This window comes from Passer domesticus, chromosome 18 (genome assembly GCF_036417665.1).
Source record: "Passer domesticus isolate bPasDom1 chromosome 18, bPasDom1.hap1, whole genome shotgun sequence".
NCBI classification, from domain to species: Eukaryota; Metazoa; Chordata; class Aves; order Passeriformes; family Passeridae; genus Passer; species Passer domesticus.
The window spans coordinates 1,432,122-1,449,610 of NC_087491.1; the positions used below are offsets into that span (position 1 = coordinate 1,432,122).

Below are 17,489 nucleotides of genomic sequence, written 5' to 3' on the forward strand. Positions count from 1 at the left end.
TTAAGATCTTTGCCTTCAAGGGCAGGAACATCTTTTCCTGGCTGGGAACTGGAATTCCAGACCCTGGGAGTGTGTGCCATGGATTCCAGAGGGGCATTCCCGAGGCTCCCAGGGTGCTGCTCCTGCTGTGCCTCCCAAGGAGCTGTGCAGGGCCAGGGGACAAGGTCCAGCAGCTCTGTGGGTTCCCAGAGCAGGAGCGGGAGCGGGAGAATCTTGCCACTTGCAGCGCCCGCACGCTGAGCCTGCAGCACCCCCTGTCCCGGGAGCATCGCCCCCAGCCCTGAGCCGCAGGTGAGGGGGAAGGCTGAGCTCACCCCGGCTCTACCGAGGGGTGTCCAGGAGGATTTTTTTGGAGAGTGTTGGGAGCCGGCAGATCCCGGACTCGAGCCCCAGATATCTCTGGGTTCCCTAGAGGAGCTTTTTCGGGGGGAGAGGAGCTGCGATCGCCCCTCGGAAGGGTCCTGGGGGGTCCACGTGGGGATGGCCCGGTACCAACAGGGCAGGACATTGGTTTTGGGATCCCCGTGAGAGCCAGGGCTGTGGAACATGGGAGCCCCGGGGTGGGGAGAGGGGAAGGGGCGATACCAGAGCGGGGGGACCCCCGGCAGCCCGGAGATGAGGTGGGGACGGGACCCCCTGACCCTGACAGAGGCGCGTCCTGGGTGACTTCATGATGCTCGTGCCCCCTTTGGTCTGTTTAGCCCAGAAATGAGTTCTGCACCTTTAAGGCTGGTTCTGAGAGTGAAGGGGGTGAAGGAGAAGCTGCAGTTTGTTTTCAGAAACTGCACTCCCTCCTCTACACTCCTGCTCCTGGACTGTTGTGATGCCTTAAGGAGCTGGAACAGAGGCTAGAGGAAGTTAGGAGGAATAAAGTGGTGTCCTAGGTTACAATATAAAGATATATTCTATTCCCATCCTCAAGAGCTGTTGAAACCAGGAGGGGCACTGTTTGTTCCTTATCTCCTGTTAATGGGCCCATCAATGCCTTGCCACATGACTCGGAGATAACTCCCTCCAGGAGCCATTTCTGTTTAATGGGTAATTAAGGACCCACCCCATGACTCAGAATGATATCAGCCCATTGTGAGATGCTCCGCCCAAGTAGGAGAGGAGCTAAGCATCCCCACGTGGATTTAATCTGGGATTTGGGACAGAACAAGCTGTCCTTACCCACTGGTTTCAAGAGGCCAAGAGCTACTAGATCTTTTCTACAGCATCACCACTTCAACAAGACCATTTCATCTGGACTGCTACCACCACCCTAACTGCAGGGTGTCAGCTTGTATTCTGACTCTGTCAGTGTTTTTTTTTTTCTTGCATTATTGCATGTATTTGGGGTTTTTTCCCCTTTTCATAATAAATTGTATTTCTGACTTGCAGTGTCTCACTGGTTTTGCTTTCAAACCAGAACATATATATAATATAATAAAATAATCAAATTTATATCTATGTAATTAAAAACTGATAATGTGAAATAAGGGTGACAATGGCAATATGTCAGCTTTGGCTGCTCACTGCGATACTAAATGCCCTGTAGAAAAGAACTGGCCAAGACGCAGCTGTCTGTGGTAAACTTTGTGAGATTGTATGCAAGAAATAAAGGAAGAAGGGATGAAATTGGCAATTTTTATAGGATTTGCTGATACTGTCATGTGGAATGCTTTATCTATTACTGTGAGAAATGCAGTGACTAAGACTTCTGGGTTTTTCATGTGCCAGACAATCCACAAGCTGCAGGACTGGTTGAATGGGTGAAGGATTTGTTAAAAGAGCAGTTGAACAAATGAGGAGATGGGAACCTGTCCCCATGGAGAACCCGTCTCCCAGATGTGCTCCATGCCCTTAACAATGGCCCACTGGGGAAATGGAAACCCCCTGGTTGTGCAGGGCTGCACCCAATTTGCAATTACAACCATGGGCAGTGAGACTTGGACTGCCTGGGAAATTGTTCTGGGTGTGATGGCCCCTGGCAGGGCCAGCCCAGAGGCTGCAGGGCTGGACCTTCATGCATTAGAATTAATTAGGATAAATCAGAAGCAAGTGAGAGTTATAAATACCAAAACAGGAATTCAGATTCCTCCAGGACACTTTGGTTTGATAACTGCTCACTGGAGCTTGGCCTTGCAAAGTGTTCATGTCATGGGAGGAGGAACTAATGCAGATTATCAAGGAGAAATTAAAGGAATTGTGTTAAAAATAGTAAACAAGATTGGATTATTCAACTACAGGGTAGCACAATTACTGATATTGTCAGTTTTTAAAACAATTGGAAAAAAGGACATCCATCTCAAATCACTGCTGTTAGTAGAGATAAAGGGTTTGGGTGCAGCAGTCCTAATAATGGATTTAGAGTGTGGCTCCAGAAACCAAAAGGCCCTCCTGAGGCAGCTGAAGGAGCAGCTTCTAGGAAAGACAGCACTGTTTGAATCCTGAAACCTGGGCAGGAACAATGGGAATGTGTCCCTGCATCCAAGTGTTCTGTGTGAGAACAAGGAGATATTACAGGAGATTGTTTTACACTTCCTGCCAGACCAAATCTCCCTGTTTGCCCCAACGACCCCTTTGGAAAATGCTCTGATCCACAGGGCTCCATGTGAAGGCTGCTGTGACACTGAGGAACTTGCACACAAATTCCATCCAGGAGCCTGGGTGCCCTCAGGGACTGGGACCCGGCCCCCTTCTAACTAAATGGGAAAGGGCCCCACCAAGCTTTGTTACCCACAGACAACATGGTAAAGCTGAACAGCAAAGGACTTGGGGGCATTATTCTGGAATTAAAAAGGTACCAGCTCCATGGACAACAGAATTATTGTTCCTAACCCAAATGAGACTGAGGAAAAAGAATGATTAAGCATGTCACTGAAGTACTGCTGATGTCTGTAAGTTGTATCTTGAGAGTCAGCCAGAATCTTTGTTTGCCACAAACACCTCTAGATTTTCACCAAGGATTAGTTATTACATTCTTATGAGAATGTAAAGATCAAAGTAGCCAAAATACTCAATATAACTAATTGCTGGAAATGTTCTTAGCTGATGTTGGGAGGAATGGGGTTCCCTTGGAGGGCCCAGGGAGGAGTCCTGGATCCATCAGCAGCCCACAGTGGGAAATAGGAAATCAGACCTTTGGTACTGGGAATGGGAGCTGCTGGGTGTGTGGAGACTGCTTATAAACAGCTTCCTAAAGGATGGTTTGGGTCCTGTTTCCAGGCAATGCTGATGCCTCCCTTGAGGGTACTTTGGCAACAAACACAAGGAAGAGCTGGGGCCAAGAAAACATTTTCCACCCAAGGAGTGCCTTTAATCTCAGAAAACCAAATATTCTGGTTCACCCTGTGCCCCATGTGCACTGAATCATCCTGTGGATTTTACAGTAAAGAGCTAAATAGATTATTAGAAGAAATAGCAAATGATGCTGTTAAAATATCCTATAGCACATCCCAGGAGCTCCAACAAAAACGAATGGGGCTCTACAGAACTGCACAGCCTGAGATTATCTGCTTGCTGGCCAGGGAGGAACCTGGGCTATCACAGGACAGGAATGTTGCAGTGCTATCAGTGCTGGGTTTGAAGTCTAACAGTCAGGAATCACCTTGACAGAAAAAGCAGTAGAAGAATGACAGCAAGAAGAAAATTCATTTGGGTGGGATTGGCTTCCAAATTGGAGGCTGCTGTGAAATGCATTCATGGCAGTCACTGTGATGATTGTGATGTGAGCATTTGGTGTGTTATGATTCTGTGTTAGAGTTGTTGTGACACCTTGTGCTGGAAATGGAGTACTGAGACTTGTCTAAAATGAGACACAGTCTCAAGAAAAAAGGGGCATTTGATAAAACAAGAGAGAATAGCAACTATTTAGGGCTGTTTTAAAAGGAATGTGAATTATATCTCTGAGTAATGAACTTGAACAGCACTCAATTGAAGAAGAAGAGGCAACGCCTGTATGCCTAATACCTAAATCTAAGTTTTCGTTATTGAAAGAATTGTTATGAAGGTTGCAGTTCATCTGTAGGTCAAAGCACTGATTGAAGTACTGAGGCCTGAACAGCAGGCTCTGAGGCAAAGCTGACGTCTAGATGAACCTTCTAACGAAAGGTTATCTTTGTATCTGCTCATTAATGAATCTTTATTAGCAATATCATATCTATCTGTTCATTGGTGAAATATGGACTTAGATCTCTCTATTTAAAACTCAGACAAGGCCCCATCTGGCCTTGTTTGGGGCTGAATAGTCAAAGTCACCTTCCTTGGTTCCTCCTTGGGCCCTGGCCAGGCTTTGGGAGGAGCCCAAGAGGAGGATAAAACCAGATGTTCCCACACTAGAAGTGCTGTCAGTTTGTTCATTCAGCACTGTCAGAGCTGGGCCCTCTCACAGCGAGGTTGGAGCCTCACCTGTGGCTGGAGGCACCTGCAGGAATTCCCGGTGTCCAGGAGTGGCTCTGCAGCCCTTGGCTGTGACAGCTTCCCCCAGCTGCTGTGTGGATCTGGGGGATGGTAAAGCCTGACGGGAACTGGTGCTGGATCTTTCTTAATCACTGCTGCAATCTTTGATCTTTGGTGGTGATGATTGAGTGCATTGCTGAGCCGTTCCTATTGTAATTATTTTCAAATAATTATGTGCTTTACTTTTGTAATTTTTGCAGATTTACCTTATATAAATGACACAATTCCTTCAGTTGGTGTCTGTGTCTTTGGTGCTGACTCTGCCCCCTGGCAAAACTGACCCTGTGGGCTCCACAGAACCAAGGGGCTCTTGTGACACTGCAGGGCCTTGTGTGACCAGGGGACCATGGTGACCCTGTGGGGCTTAATGGAACCAAGGGGCCATTGTGACAATGTGGGGCCTCATGGAACCACTGAGACCATTCTGACACTGTGGGGACTCGTGGGGATAAGGCTCCATTGTTTTCCTCTCCCTGGCACTGCCCAGTTCAGCCTTTCCCTGCCCCAGCCCAGCAGAGCAGCAGAGCAGCAGTCAGGTCTGTCCCTGCAGCAGGAACTGGAGGCACTGGAGGTCAGGGACAGCCACTCTGGGTCTGGAATGCTCAGAAGATGCTCAACTCAGGCAGCTCCTGCAGCCCCAGGGCCAGCCCCGCTGCCCAGCCCAGCAGCAGAGTTGGCCCCAGGGCTCCTCAGGCAGCTCCTGCTGGCCCAGGGACAGGGCAGCCTCTTGCCAGGGCTCCTGTGCACACCCACAGGCTCCTGCTCTGCTCCCGGCCCATGCCAGCTGCCCCCAGAGCCTTTCCCAGGGGAACACATCTGTGCTGGCCCCAGCAGCCATTGCTGCAGCCCCTGCCCTGCTGCCCAGAGCCCCGAGCTGGGGCTGCTGCTCTGCAGAGCACGGGGGCTGTGCTGCCCGGGGCCCTGGGCTGCCTCTGCTGGGCTCTGCTGCTCAGCCTGGCACACAGAGGCAGCTGATGGTGCTCCCTGCACTGACCCCATCCCACACAGGCTCTACGGGGCCATGGAGGGGGCTCAGAGGTGCCTGCCTTGTGCCAGGGCTGCCAGAGGGGCTTGGGGCTGCCCTGGATCCTACTGGGGGAGTTCCCTGAGGGTCAGACCAGGCAGTGCCCAGACTCCTTTCCCTGGGCCTGCTGTGTCCCTGGGCTGCAGAGCTCTCCTGGCTCACAGCAGACATTCAGTCCTGGATCTCGGGGTGACCCCAGCCTGGCCAGGCCCGTGCCCAGTGAGCTCCACTCCCTGCTGCTCCCTGGCACACCCTGTCCCTGCAGGTCCCCTGTGTTCTCCTGGCAGCTCCCAAGGCCCTCCAGACAAACCTTCCCCTGCCATCAGCCCTGGCACAAGCTGCAGAGCCCCAGGAAGGTTCAGCACAGACCATTCACTATCACTGGCCACCGACAAGCAAAACCTGACCCAGACCTGAGTCCCCTGAAGGCCCCAGTGAGACCCTGATCTCATCCCTCTGAGCCCTGGAAGAACAAGGAACACAAGGAGCAACTTGAGAGGCCTGAGAGTGACTCTGGAGGGGAGCAGAGCCTTCCTGCCCTGTGCTCAGGAGATGCCCTTTGCTGGTGGAGCTGCTGTGCTGGAGCCCAGCTGTGCTCCAGCAGTGCCCATGGCCTGTCCCTGCCTGAGGGCACAGCATGGACACGCAGCAGAACAGTGACCAAGCTGCCACAGCACTCCGGCCTCGCACCCACAGCAGGGCTGGGAAAGCGAGTGTGGAGCTGGAAGAAGCAGATGTGGAAAGAGGCAGGGCCCTTGTCCCTGGCCGTGTTGCTGTGCTGGGAACCTATTCCCTCCACCTCTGCTCACAGGCACTGCCCCTGCAGAGCCAGAGGAGGGCTGAGGAAATGCCTTGGACACACAGGTCAGGACAGCCACTGGTTTTATTCAAATGCACAGGGAACAAGTCTCCCAAAGGTCTTTGTGTTGCAAAAGAAAAGTAGATGTTCATGTAGAAATACTCATAATAGTACTACAATATTTATTTAAAAAATTATAACACTGGAAAAAAGAATAAGAAAAGGTCCCAATGAAAAAATTGACAAATAGAAAAATAAAGGCCAAGATTGTAAGAAGTTACAGTCTGAATATTCTGAAGCAGAAAAGACAGAGTTTTTTGTCCCTGAAACAATAGGGTCATAATTTTCCTCAGGGCATCCTTGAGCTCCTGGTTCCTCAGGCTGTAGATGAGGGGGTTCAGTGCTGGAGTCACCACTGAGTACAGAACTGACAGGGCCAGATCCAGGGATGGGGAGGACACGGAGGGGGGCTTCAGGTGGGCAAATGCTGCAGTGATGATAAACAGATAGACCATTGTCAGGTAGGGAGGCAGGTGGAAAAGGCTTTGTGCCGTCCCTGCTCAGAGGGGATCCTCAGCACAACCCTGAAGATCTGCACACAGGAGAAAACAATGAACACAAAACAGCCAATTGCTAAGGAGACTGAAAACACAATGAGCCCAAGTTCCCTGAGATAGGATTTGGAGCAGGACAGCTTGAGGATCTGGGGGATTTCACAGAAGAACTGGCACAGGGCATTGCCGTGGCACAGAGGCAGGGAAAATATATTGGCTGTGTGCAGCAGTGAATAGAGAAAGGCGCTGGCCCAGGCAGCTGCTGCCATGTGGGCACAAGCTCTGCTGCCCAGGAAGGTCCCGTAGTGCAGGGCTTTGCAGATGGACACGTAGCGGTCGTAGCACATGATGGTCAGGAGGGAAAACTCTGCTGAGAAGAAGAACAGAAAGAAAAAGAGCTGTGCAGCGCATCCTGTGTAGGAGACGGTGGTGGTGTCCCAGAGGGAATTGTGCATGGCTTTGGGGACAGTGGTGCAGATGGAGCCCAGGTCGCTGAGGGCCAGGTTGAGCAAGAAGAAGAACATGGACATGTGCAGGTGGTGGCCGCAGGCTACGGCGCTGATGATGAGGCCGTTGTCCAGGAGGGCAGCCAGGGAGATGCCCAGCAAGAGGCAGAAGTGCAGGAGCTGCAGCTGCCACGTGTCTGCCAATGCCAGCAGGAGGAAGTGGCTGATGGAGCTGCTCTTGGACATTTGCACTGTCTTGGCATGGGGATCTGTAAAAAATAATCATGGAATAGTTGGGTTTGGAGAGGACTGTAAACATCCCAGCACAGCCTGGGGGCACTTTCCCCCCCACTGCCTGCCCAGGGCTCTGCTGCCTGGAGCTGTCTCTGCCAGTAGCTGCTTCCCTGTGCCCAGGGCTGGGCCCTGCCAGTGCTGCCAGAGCCCAGCCCAGCTCTGGGGGCTCAGCTCTGCCCTGCAGACCCCTCCCAGCCCAGGCACTGCCTGGGGGCAGCTCTGGCTCTGCAGGCTCAGATGACAACGTCAGAGCAACCCTGAGGAGGCTGGAAAAGTGACACTGATGCTGCCTGTGAGGGGGCTTGTGCTGATTTCTCTTACTGCCTAGTTTATTAAGATATGAGCAAAAAAATTTTTATTTTTCTCAACATGGACTGAGAGATAAATATGTGAAATTTCCTGTCGTGGTAATTCAGAGCAGTAGATTAAAAACAGGAATTCCACATTTATGCAGCCCCTGCCTCACTGTGCTCTCTGCATAATCTACTTGGAAATGTTATGGAATTAAATGCCATGCTTGGAGCAGTGCTGAACAATGCAGCATCCTCACCACGCAAGGAGAACACTTCCAAACCTTACCAGCTGTGTCCTTCCCACCAGATCTTGCCCCCCAGTGTAGGGAGCAGCTCCCCAGGCCGGCTGAGAGCTGTCCCTGGCAGGCAGCAGAGTCCCTGCCCCAGCACAGCGCCCTGGGCTGCAGGAGCCTGCTCTGCAGGACAGCCCTGGGCACTCCTGGCTGCTCTGCACAAGAGACAATCAGAGAATGTACTCACAGAGTCTCTAGGCATTGGGATGTTCCAGCTTTAGGAGATCACTCCAGGAGCTGCAGCTGCATTGTCCTGCAGCCAGAGGTTCCTGTGCCAAGGGCTGGCAGTGATTCTGCCCCAGGCACTTCTCAGCACCTTCCCAGCCCTGACTGATTGAAGCTCTCTGTGCCTCTGGGCTGTGCCTGGGCTGGCTGCAGGCAGTGCCCCAGCCCTGCTGGGCTGGCAGAAGAGCTGCTCATCAAGAGAAATGTGCTTTTGAAGCTCTTCTTGCTTACCAGCAGCTGCCTCTGTGCCAGGAGCCCAGCCCAGCTCAGCAGCACAGACACAGCACAAGAACTTGAATGACCCTCTGGGGCTTTGTGCTCAGGACCTGAACATCAGCCCCTGAGAGGCAGCTGAAGAAACCTCTCCAGAACTCCAAGGCAGAATCCAACTCCAAAGTTGCTTGGACTTTTAATGGGTCCCACTGAGGGACACGACTGAGAAAGTGTCCCCAGGCCCCAGGCAGAGCAGAGAACTGGAGGCAGTGATGACAGGTGGGGACAAAGTGAAGCCAAGTCTTGGTGCCCTGGGACACAGCAGCAGGGTCTGTGCCACCAAGGGCTGGGAGGAGACACCTCGTCCTGAGGCCCTGGGGCTTCCTGGCACAGCCCCAGCCAGGCTGGGCACTGCCAGCCCCTTGTCCTGCCCTCAGCATCCCCCCCTAGCCCACATCCCAGTGGCCTCAAGGATCTGCTGGAAGGAGTCCCTGGGGAGCCTTGCTCAGCAATGGCCCTGGGGGCTCCTGAATGCTCCCAGGGACTGCAGGTTCTTCAAAGGACTTTGGGTTTGGCTTTTGCCTTGGAGTCCCTGAGAGGTTTCTGCAATCATGGCCTCCAATTATCTGCTTTAATTAGTCCCTGGAGAGGCTTTGTCAGTAACAACACTCAGTGGAGCTCATTAATGCTTCAAGGTACTTCAGTTATTTGAAGGTACTTGTTGTTTCCCTTTTGATACAGACTCTGTGAGAGGTTTGTGCAATCATGGCCTCCAATTATCTGCTTTTAGGAGTCCCTTGAGAGCTTTGTACTGACACTCGGTGAGGCTCATTAATGCTTTGAGATACTCAAGGTTTTCAAAATACTTTGGATTTTGCTTTCCACTCTGAGTCTCTGAGAAGTTTTTGTGCCATGCTGGCTTCCAGATCTCTCCTCCAAGGAGTCCATGAGGAGCCTGTGTTGGGGATGGACCTCAGTGGGACCCATTCATTCCCCTAAACACTCTGGGTGTTTCCTCTACTTTCACTTCTGTAAAGGTTTGTGCAATCTCCTCTCAGGTCCTGAGGTTCCAGGGCTCAGCTCCAAATGCACCACGGGGCTCATTAGGATCATGCAAGTCCTGATAAACCATGCCGCTGCCTTGATTTCTCTCTGCTCTAGTGAAGTTCTTCAGGAAAGTTTGTGTGGTGGTTTTGGTTTCCCAATTTTAAATTTCTTGGCCAATTGCATCAATTATTGTGGTGGGCTCAGTGTTGGCTAATTACCAGTGCACTCACTAGAGTATTCTTACTCATTTCCTGCTCTCAGGTAGGATTAGGAGAAAGGCAAACTAGGCTCAATACTTCAAAAGGGTATAAAGTAAAGTTTATTAATATTGACTAAAAGAAAGAGCAATATGAATCAGAACAAAACTTTCAGAACACTTTCTTCTATGCCTACAACCTTTTCTTTCTTACTGATGTTGTAAAGAGACAAAACCTAAAATTTTCAGTCACTTTACCACCTCTAGAATAGTCTGTGTTCAGTTCACTTAGGGAGGGGAGTCTGTCTTTCATGCCCATAAGTTCTATGAATAGCGGCCGCCCAGAAAATCTGCATTTGTTATGTTCCTTCCGTTTTTTTCCCAGCTTTTCACACAACTGTGCTTATGGGCCATGAAAACTTATGGGGTATTAGTTTAAAGATGAGCTGTTTAAGAGCAAAGATTCTCTTAATCTATTTCTGAAATCATCTTTATCTCTGAGAACAGAGATCTTCTGTCTATGAGGGGAAAGGGTCTCATCACTCTTCTCTCTTTCTCTGTAAAAACTTTTCTTTGGATCACAGCTGCTTCAACATTTGCTTAGAATAGCATCTAGGCTTTTGCTGAACAAGTCATCTCCCCATATGTTTCATTGAGTTATATGGAAAAAGAGAGTCTGATGTATCAATTACATCCTTCTCCATAGCTTTACAAGACAATTTCAGCCCCAAGATCAAGGCATCTCCTCATCCCTTTCATCTGGGACTCAACGTCCCCTTCACTGACTTCGGTGTCTTCATGTTACTCCTCTACGTGCCTGCACTTTGTCCTTTTCTCTCACTTGAGGGAGGATGGAAGCACTGAAAGAGTTAATATCTTTCCCGGGGCCTGCAGATGGTTCCATGACCCCGGCCAGGCTCGGTCCTTGCGGCCGGAGCTGTTTTACGATGGAGGTTTCTGCAGCAGCTGCGCTGGGGCTGTGTCAGGATGGGCCACGCTGGGGCAGGGCCAGGATCTCAGCAGCCAGGCCAGAACACAGCAGCAGCACGGCTGGGGCCCATGGCTTCTCCTCCCCCTGCCCGGGGCTTGCGGGTGAACCCCAAGGGTGGCAGAATCTTGGCCAAGCCGGCCCGGCCCGGGGCTGCTCCTGGGGCCCGGCAGATCCTGGCTCAGCCCGGGCTGGCAGCGGGGCAGGGTTCGGTAGTGCCCAGGTGTTGGAAACCGCAGCCATGGCCCGACCCAGTCTCGGCCCCGTGGCCTCCCCTGCCCTGCCCGGCAGCCGATGGGGCCTGGGGGGCTCCCTGGGAAGGGACCCGGCCCCACAGCAGGAGCCGTCCGGCCCGGCCCAGCTGAGATGGGGCTGGGCCAGCCTTGTTACCTCTTTGCTGGCCAGAAGGGAAAGAGACCCTCCCAGGCTTTCTCATCTTTAACATGTGTCTTCACAGAGGCATTTACAGGTTCCTCAGTGGTTTAACAGACTGTCAATTCTCAGAGCTAATTACTGATTTTTTTTTTTTTTTTCCAGCGACAGAGGAAACTACTAGCAGCTTCTTTTAGAACATCACTTCCATGATGCAAAAGCACCACAACATCACAGAACACAGAGCTCCTTTGTTTATATGTAGTGGTCATGGGCCCAAGGCTTCAAAACCCTTCCTTGGGAGAACTCTGGGTGCTCTCCAAGGTATTTCCAAATGAAAGCCTTCAGCTCCTAGTCTAAGGAAATCACCAGAGGACAGGGCCAGCCTGACCTTTCTGTCCTGGCTACTTTTGGCTGGGAGCAATCTATGTATATACAGAATTGAGGAGGCCAAATTTTAATTTTTGCCATGGCTCTTGGACATGAAAGCTGGTTCTTTTCCGTAGGAAGTAAGGAAGAGAGCCCCACTGTTTCCCAGGTGGATGAGAGGTTACCACCAAAGGCTAAGGGCAGCCAGAGCTGGCAGGTTTTGTTCTGGGAGATACTTTTGCATACAGGAAATATTTTAGGGAGAGTAATAATTTTGGCAATGGGCATCTGAAAAGATAGATGGTTCTATTCCATAGCAAGGAAAGCATGGAGCCTCAGTGCTCCAGGAGCTGATGAGAGGCAGCCCTTGACATCCCAACATCAGCCAGACCTGTCAGGTGGCCCCTGGGAGGCCAAGCCAGCCAGACCTGCTCCATGTTCCCTCAGTTCCATGGGGCCCCACAGGGTCCCAATGGTCCCTCCCTTCCATGAGGCACTGAGGTGTCATAATACCCCCTTGATGACACAGAGCCCTGAAGGGTCAGAATGATCTCCATGGTTCCATCAGGCCCCACAGAGTCATAATGGTCTCTGGGTTGCATGAAGCCCTGCTGTGTCACCACGGCCCCTTGGTTCCATGGGCTCCAGTGGTGCCACAATGATCCCCTTGGTTTCATGAGGTCCCCACAGTGTCCCAGTAATCTCCATGGGAAGGAAACAACCAAGCCCCAGTTTTGCAGGGGCAGTCACCAGAGGCCAAGGCCAGCCAGACTTGATGGTACTGGCAGATTATGCCTGGGAGCAGCCCTTGGGTATAGGGAATTTTAGAGGTGGAATCCCAATTTCAGACATGGACACCTGGGGAAGAAGGACAGTTCTTTTCCGTAGGAAGGAAAGCATGGAACACCGGGGTTTGAGGGGCAGATGAAAGGCAGCCATCAGAGGCCTAGGCCAGCTGGACCTCTCTATCCTGGTAGCTTTTGCCTAAAAGCAAATCTTGGATAGAGGGAATTTTGGAGGTGGAATCCAAATTTTAGCCATTTCTGCATAGATAAGAAGGACAGTTCTCTTCCATAGGAAGGAAAGCGCAGATTCCAAGGGTTTCAAAGGCAGAACAGGAGAGAGATGGCTCCTGGGAGGCGAAGCCAGCCAGACCTGTTTGTCCTGGCAGCTTTTGTCAGGAGGAATCCTTGGATACAAGGAATTTGGGAAGAAGAATCCCTTTTTTGACCATGGACCCCTGGAGAAGAAGGATGGTTCTTTTCCACAGGAAGAAAAGCCCAGAGCCCCAGTGTTTGGAAAGCAAAACACTGGCTGAGAGGCAACCCCCAAGAGGACAAGGCAGGCAGACCTGTCTGTCCTCGCAGCTTTCACTGAAGGGCAATCCTTGGATGTATGGAGCTTTGGAGGTAGAATCCTGTTTTTGGCTTTGGGCACCTGGTCAAGATTTATGGGTTTTTCCCATTGGAAAGAAAAGCACGAAGTCCAAGTGTCCTGGAAGAAGATGAGAAGTGGCCACCCTCAGGCCAAGCCAGCCAGACATCTCTCTCCTGGCAGCTTTCATCTAGGGGCTATCCTTGGATATAGAACATTTCGGAGGTGGAATCTCAATTTAGGCCGTGAGTGCCTGGACAGGAAGGAGAATTCTTTTCATTAGGAAGGAAAGCACAGAGCCCCAGTGTTTCAGAGGCACATGAATGCCAGCCCTCAGGAAGCCAAGGCCAGCCAGACTTGTCACTCCTGGCAGCTTTTGTCTGGGAGCTATCCTTGCATATAGGGAATGCTGGAGGCTGATGCCCAATTTTGGCCATGGGTGCCTGGTCGAGATGGATGTTTTTTTCCATAAGAAAGAAAAGCACATGGTCCCAGTGTTTCAAAGGCAGATGGGAGATGGCCCCTGGGGGGCCAAGGCAGCCAGATCTGTCACTCCCAGCAGATTTCATCTGGGAACAATCTTTGCATATAAGGTAATTTGGCAAGGAATCCCAGTTTTGGCAATGGGCCCCTGGAGGAAAAGGACATTTCTCTCTCACAGGAAGGAAAGCCCAGAGCCCCAGTGCTTCAGGGACAGATGAGAAGCAGCCCTCAACATGCCAAGGTCAGCTAGACCTGTCAGGTGGTCCCCAGGAGGCCCAGCCAGCCAGACCTCTTCCCTGTTCCCTTGGTTTCATGGGACCCCGCAGTGTCCCAATGGTCTCCTTGGTTCCACGAGGCCCTGGAGTGTCACAATGTTCCCCTTGCTTCTGCAGTGTCACAATGGCCCCGTACTTCCATGAGGCCTTGCAATATCACAATGGCTTTGTGGTTCCACAAAGCCCTGATGTGTCACCATGGCTCCTTGGCTCCATGCGCCTTCGCTGTGTCGCAATGGCTCCTCTGTGACACTACAGGATCCACAAGGTCACCATGGACCCTTGGTTCCTCGGCACCTCCGAGTTTCACAGTGGTCTCCTTGATTCCATGAGGCACCAGAGTGTCACATGGCCCTTTGGTTCCATGAGGTTTTGTAGTGTCACCGTGGTCACTGTCAGAGGTTGCATGAGATCAATGTCCCGAGACACCTTGGGATGCTCGGAATGCCTGTGTGGGGCCAGGCCCGGGTGAGGCCTTGGCTTGTGGTGGGACAGAGCCCCGCCCCCAGCCCTGGCACAGCTGTCAATCACAGAACAGAGGTGCAATCACATGCTAGCAGCTGGTGCCTGCCCTGACTCTGATTGGCCAAGCCACTGGCAGTCCCACCTCAGGGGCGGACCCATGAAGGCCCAGGGGGTTAAAAGCTAGAGCACGAGGCCAGCCCATGCTCTGGATCCTGCCTTCTGCTGGGGTTTCTCTGTCAGCAATGCTGGAACCTGAACCGTTGGTACGTATGTGCGTGTCTTTCTATAGATCTGTCTTTCTGTTGTTCTCTGTTTCTTGTCCTTCTAATCCTAATTATTTGGAACATTTTTTGGGTAACTTAGCATCTCAAGGGTTCAATGTTTTTAGGTTAAATGTGTGGGAATCCAGAGCACAGGGAATATTTCTCTCTCTGCTTTGAGGGGTCCTGACCCCCAGAGAAACACTGCCTTTAACATTCGTCCATTGAGAGGACTTCCATGACTTTGAGATAGATTAGAATTCACCAAAGTGTGAAATAGGTAATATAGAGTAGTATAGTATGTTACTTGGGTGAGAAATTTAGGTTTTGGGATTTTTAGTATGGTGTAAATAGGAAGCAAGATGCAGGAATTTGGTTATAGTCCCTGTCTTCTTCTTCTTCTTCATCTGCTCCATTTTCTGCAGTGTTGGTGACAGAGGATGACTGGTCAAGGCAAGCACAGTGGAGAGGTTACGTGGACTGTCCAGGGATGAGTTCTTGGTAGGTAAATAAAAATAATGCATGCCTTAAGAATTAATTGGATGAGACAACTTTAAAAGACCTTGAAACTGTATCTTTTGGGACCATTTTGCAGTGCTTTTCCTGCACGCTAAGCCTGGTCTGCACAGCATGCAAAACTTTAGATAAGATAAAAGTAAAGAAGAAGCTGAAGACCAAAAAAGTCCTGTGCATTTCCTTTTCCCTGGCACAGAACTACTACAGGAGGGTTTCCCCCATCCCGGGAGCCACCAGAAGGGCCCAATGTAAAACAAACATTAATAACTGGTGCCCTGACAATGTTTGTAATAAGTTGTTTTTTCCATAAAGTTGTTTACTGCAGGGTCTTGTCTTCATTAGCCAAGCATGTGAAATGTGTTGGTGAAATGACCAATGAGGTCCACCTGTAGCAAACCAAGGTATAAAAGAAGAGGATTGAATAAACTGGTAGATTTCCGCCCTTAGCCTTCTGAGTCTGTGTCATCTCTGACTCAATGGTGACTTTTTGGGATCTGTGGGGGATATTGGGGATCTTTTCTGTACCTCGAAACCCAACAGGAGCCTCTCCAATAAACTTTGCCTGAAGCTTCCACTGTGCCCATGACAGGAACCCCTGTGAGTGTCTGGGACATCCTGGCTCTTTAGCAGCCTGGGGACTCCTGGGATGTCACCGTGGAACCCCCGTGAGTGCCTGTGACAGATCAGTGCCTTTGCAGCCCAAGGTGCCCTGGGATGTCACCATGGAATGGCTATGACTGCCTCTGACCACAGGGCCTTTACCATCCCCAGAAACCTCTGGGAGGTGTCCATGGACCCCCTGTCTGCCTGTGACATTCCAGCTCTTGAACAGCCAGGAGACTCTTGGAAAGTCCCCATGGAACCCCTCTGAGGGCCTGTGACAAATCTGATCCTTAGCAGGCAACCATCACCAGGACCCTGTTGCTATGGGTCATGGGATCCCAGATCCACAGAATTGGTGGGAGGGACCCATCAGGATCCTGGAGTCCAACTGCTGGCCCTGCACAGGACACCCCAACAATGCCAGCCTGGGCCTGGCAGCGCTGGCCAAATGCTGCTGGAGCTCAGAGGGCCCTGGAGCTGGGAGCCTTCCCTGGGGAGCCTGGGCAGTGCCCCAGCAGCCTCTGGGGAAAAACCTTTTTCTGAGATCCAACCTGAGCCTGCCCTGACTCAGCTGCAGCCGTTCCCTCCAGTCCTGTCCCTGGGCACCAGAGGGAAAGAGGTTCCCACAGCCCCAGCCAGGGACCCGGTCCCAAGGCTGTTGCCTTGGCCACTAGGGCTGGGACCAGCTGGGATGCTTGGTTTCCGCAGGCTGGGGTTTAGGAATGGATTCCCCAATTTCCTGCTCCCACTAAAACCGTGCTACTGCTCACTGCCCTCCCATGGAAAGCACAAAAGGCAAAGATCCATGGCTGGGAAAAAAACCAATTTACTGGGAAAAGCAATGTGATTACATCGGGGCACAAAGTCCTTATGTTGCAGTCATGCCTCTCGCAAGGCTCCCCTTACCGGTGACTCCGCAGGTGTCTGATGAAGTTAGAGCTGTCTGAGAAGCTCTTCCCACACTGGGGACACTCGTAGGGCCTCTCCCCAGTGTGGATGCGCCGGTGGGTGACGAGGTGGGAGTTTTGCTTGAAGCCCTTGCCACAGACAGGGCAGCGGAAGGGCCTCTCATCTGTGTGAATTCGCTCATGCAAAAGGAGATGGGACCTGGCGTGAAACCTCTTACCACATGTGGGGCAATCATAGGGGCTCTATCCAGTGTGAATGCGCTGATGCCTGAGGCGATTGGAGCTGGTGTGAAACCTCTTCTGGCACTTGGGACACTCATAGGGCCTCTCCCCACTGTGGATGCGTTGGTGGTTCATGAGTTGAGATCTCCGGCTGCAGCCCTTCCCACATTCCCCACACTTGTAGGGCCATTCCCCAGTGTGGATCATCTGGTGGCAGATCAGTGTGCTGCTCTGCCTGAAGCTCTTCCCACACTCCAAGCACTTGTAGGGCTTCTCCTCATCAAGAAGCTGCTCATGGACCACCATCTCCAAGCCCTGGCTGAAGCTTTGCCCACCTTCTTGGCACTGGGTGCGTCTTTCCTTTTCAGAGCACCCTGGGCTGTGTTTGGAGTCCCTCCTCCTGTGGGATGTCTGCGTATTTTCTTCCCCATTGTATTCCTGTGCTGTGGAGCCACTCAAAATGGCCTCTGCTACAAGGTTGTGCCATGGGGCTTTGTCCTCACTGGTCTCCATCCCCTGCTCCTTCTCTGGGGGAGGAAGGACAAGGAGAGGATGGGATTTGCCTCCATGCCAGAGAGAAGGGGAAAGAGATTCCCCCAGTGCATCCCTGGCAGGACGGCGTGGCCAGTGTTGCTGTCCTGCAGCCGGGGGCCATGCTGGGCTAGGAGATGGAGCAAAGAAAAGGGGGAAAGGGGCACTGACTTCCTCCTCACCTGCCTGCATGTTTCAGGACATCTTCCTCTTCTTCACAACCTCCTCCTCCATCTGGCAAAGGTTTTGGGATGGGAAATTCTGGTTTGGGAGGAAAACAAGAGATGAGTACACGGAGT

The 17,489-nt window shown here is 51.7% G+C and overlaps 1 protein-coding gene across 1 annotated transcript; it reads right to left on the reverse strand.

Annotated features, from left to right (window-relative positions):
- Window positions 1–16,431: 16,431 nt before the first annotated feature.
- On the reverse strand, window positions 16,432–16,965 carry LOC135283350 (zinc finger protein 22-like). The gene is made up of 2 exons (XM_064394061.1): window positions 16,855–16,965; window positions 16,432–16,650 (listed from the first exon to the last, which is right to left on the reverse strand). The coding sequence occupies exons 1-2, from the start codon at window positions 16,963–16,965 to the stop codon at window positions 16,432–16,434; spliced, it is 330 nt and encodes a 109-aa protein (XP_064250131.1).
- Between the last annotated feature and the right edge of the window lie 524 nt (window positions 16,966–17,489).

Excerpts from the sequence above, each read along its gene's own strand:
- LOC135283350 (XM_064394061.1), bottom strand. The coding sequence starts at position 16,965 with ATGGTGGTCCATGAGCAGCTTCTTGATGAGGAGAAGCCCTACAAGTGC. Across the intron at positions 16,651-16,854 it reads GCCACCAGATGATCCACACT|AGGTTTCACGCCAGGTCCCA; the intron begins GGGGAATGGCCC and ends ACATGTGGTAAG.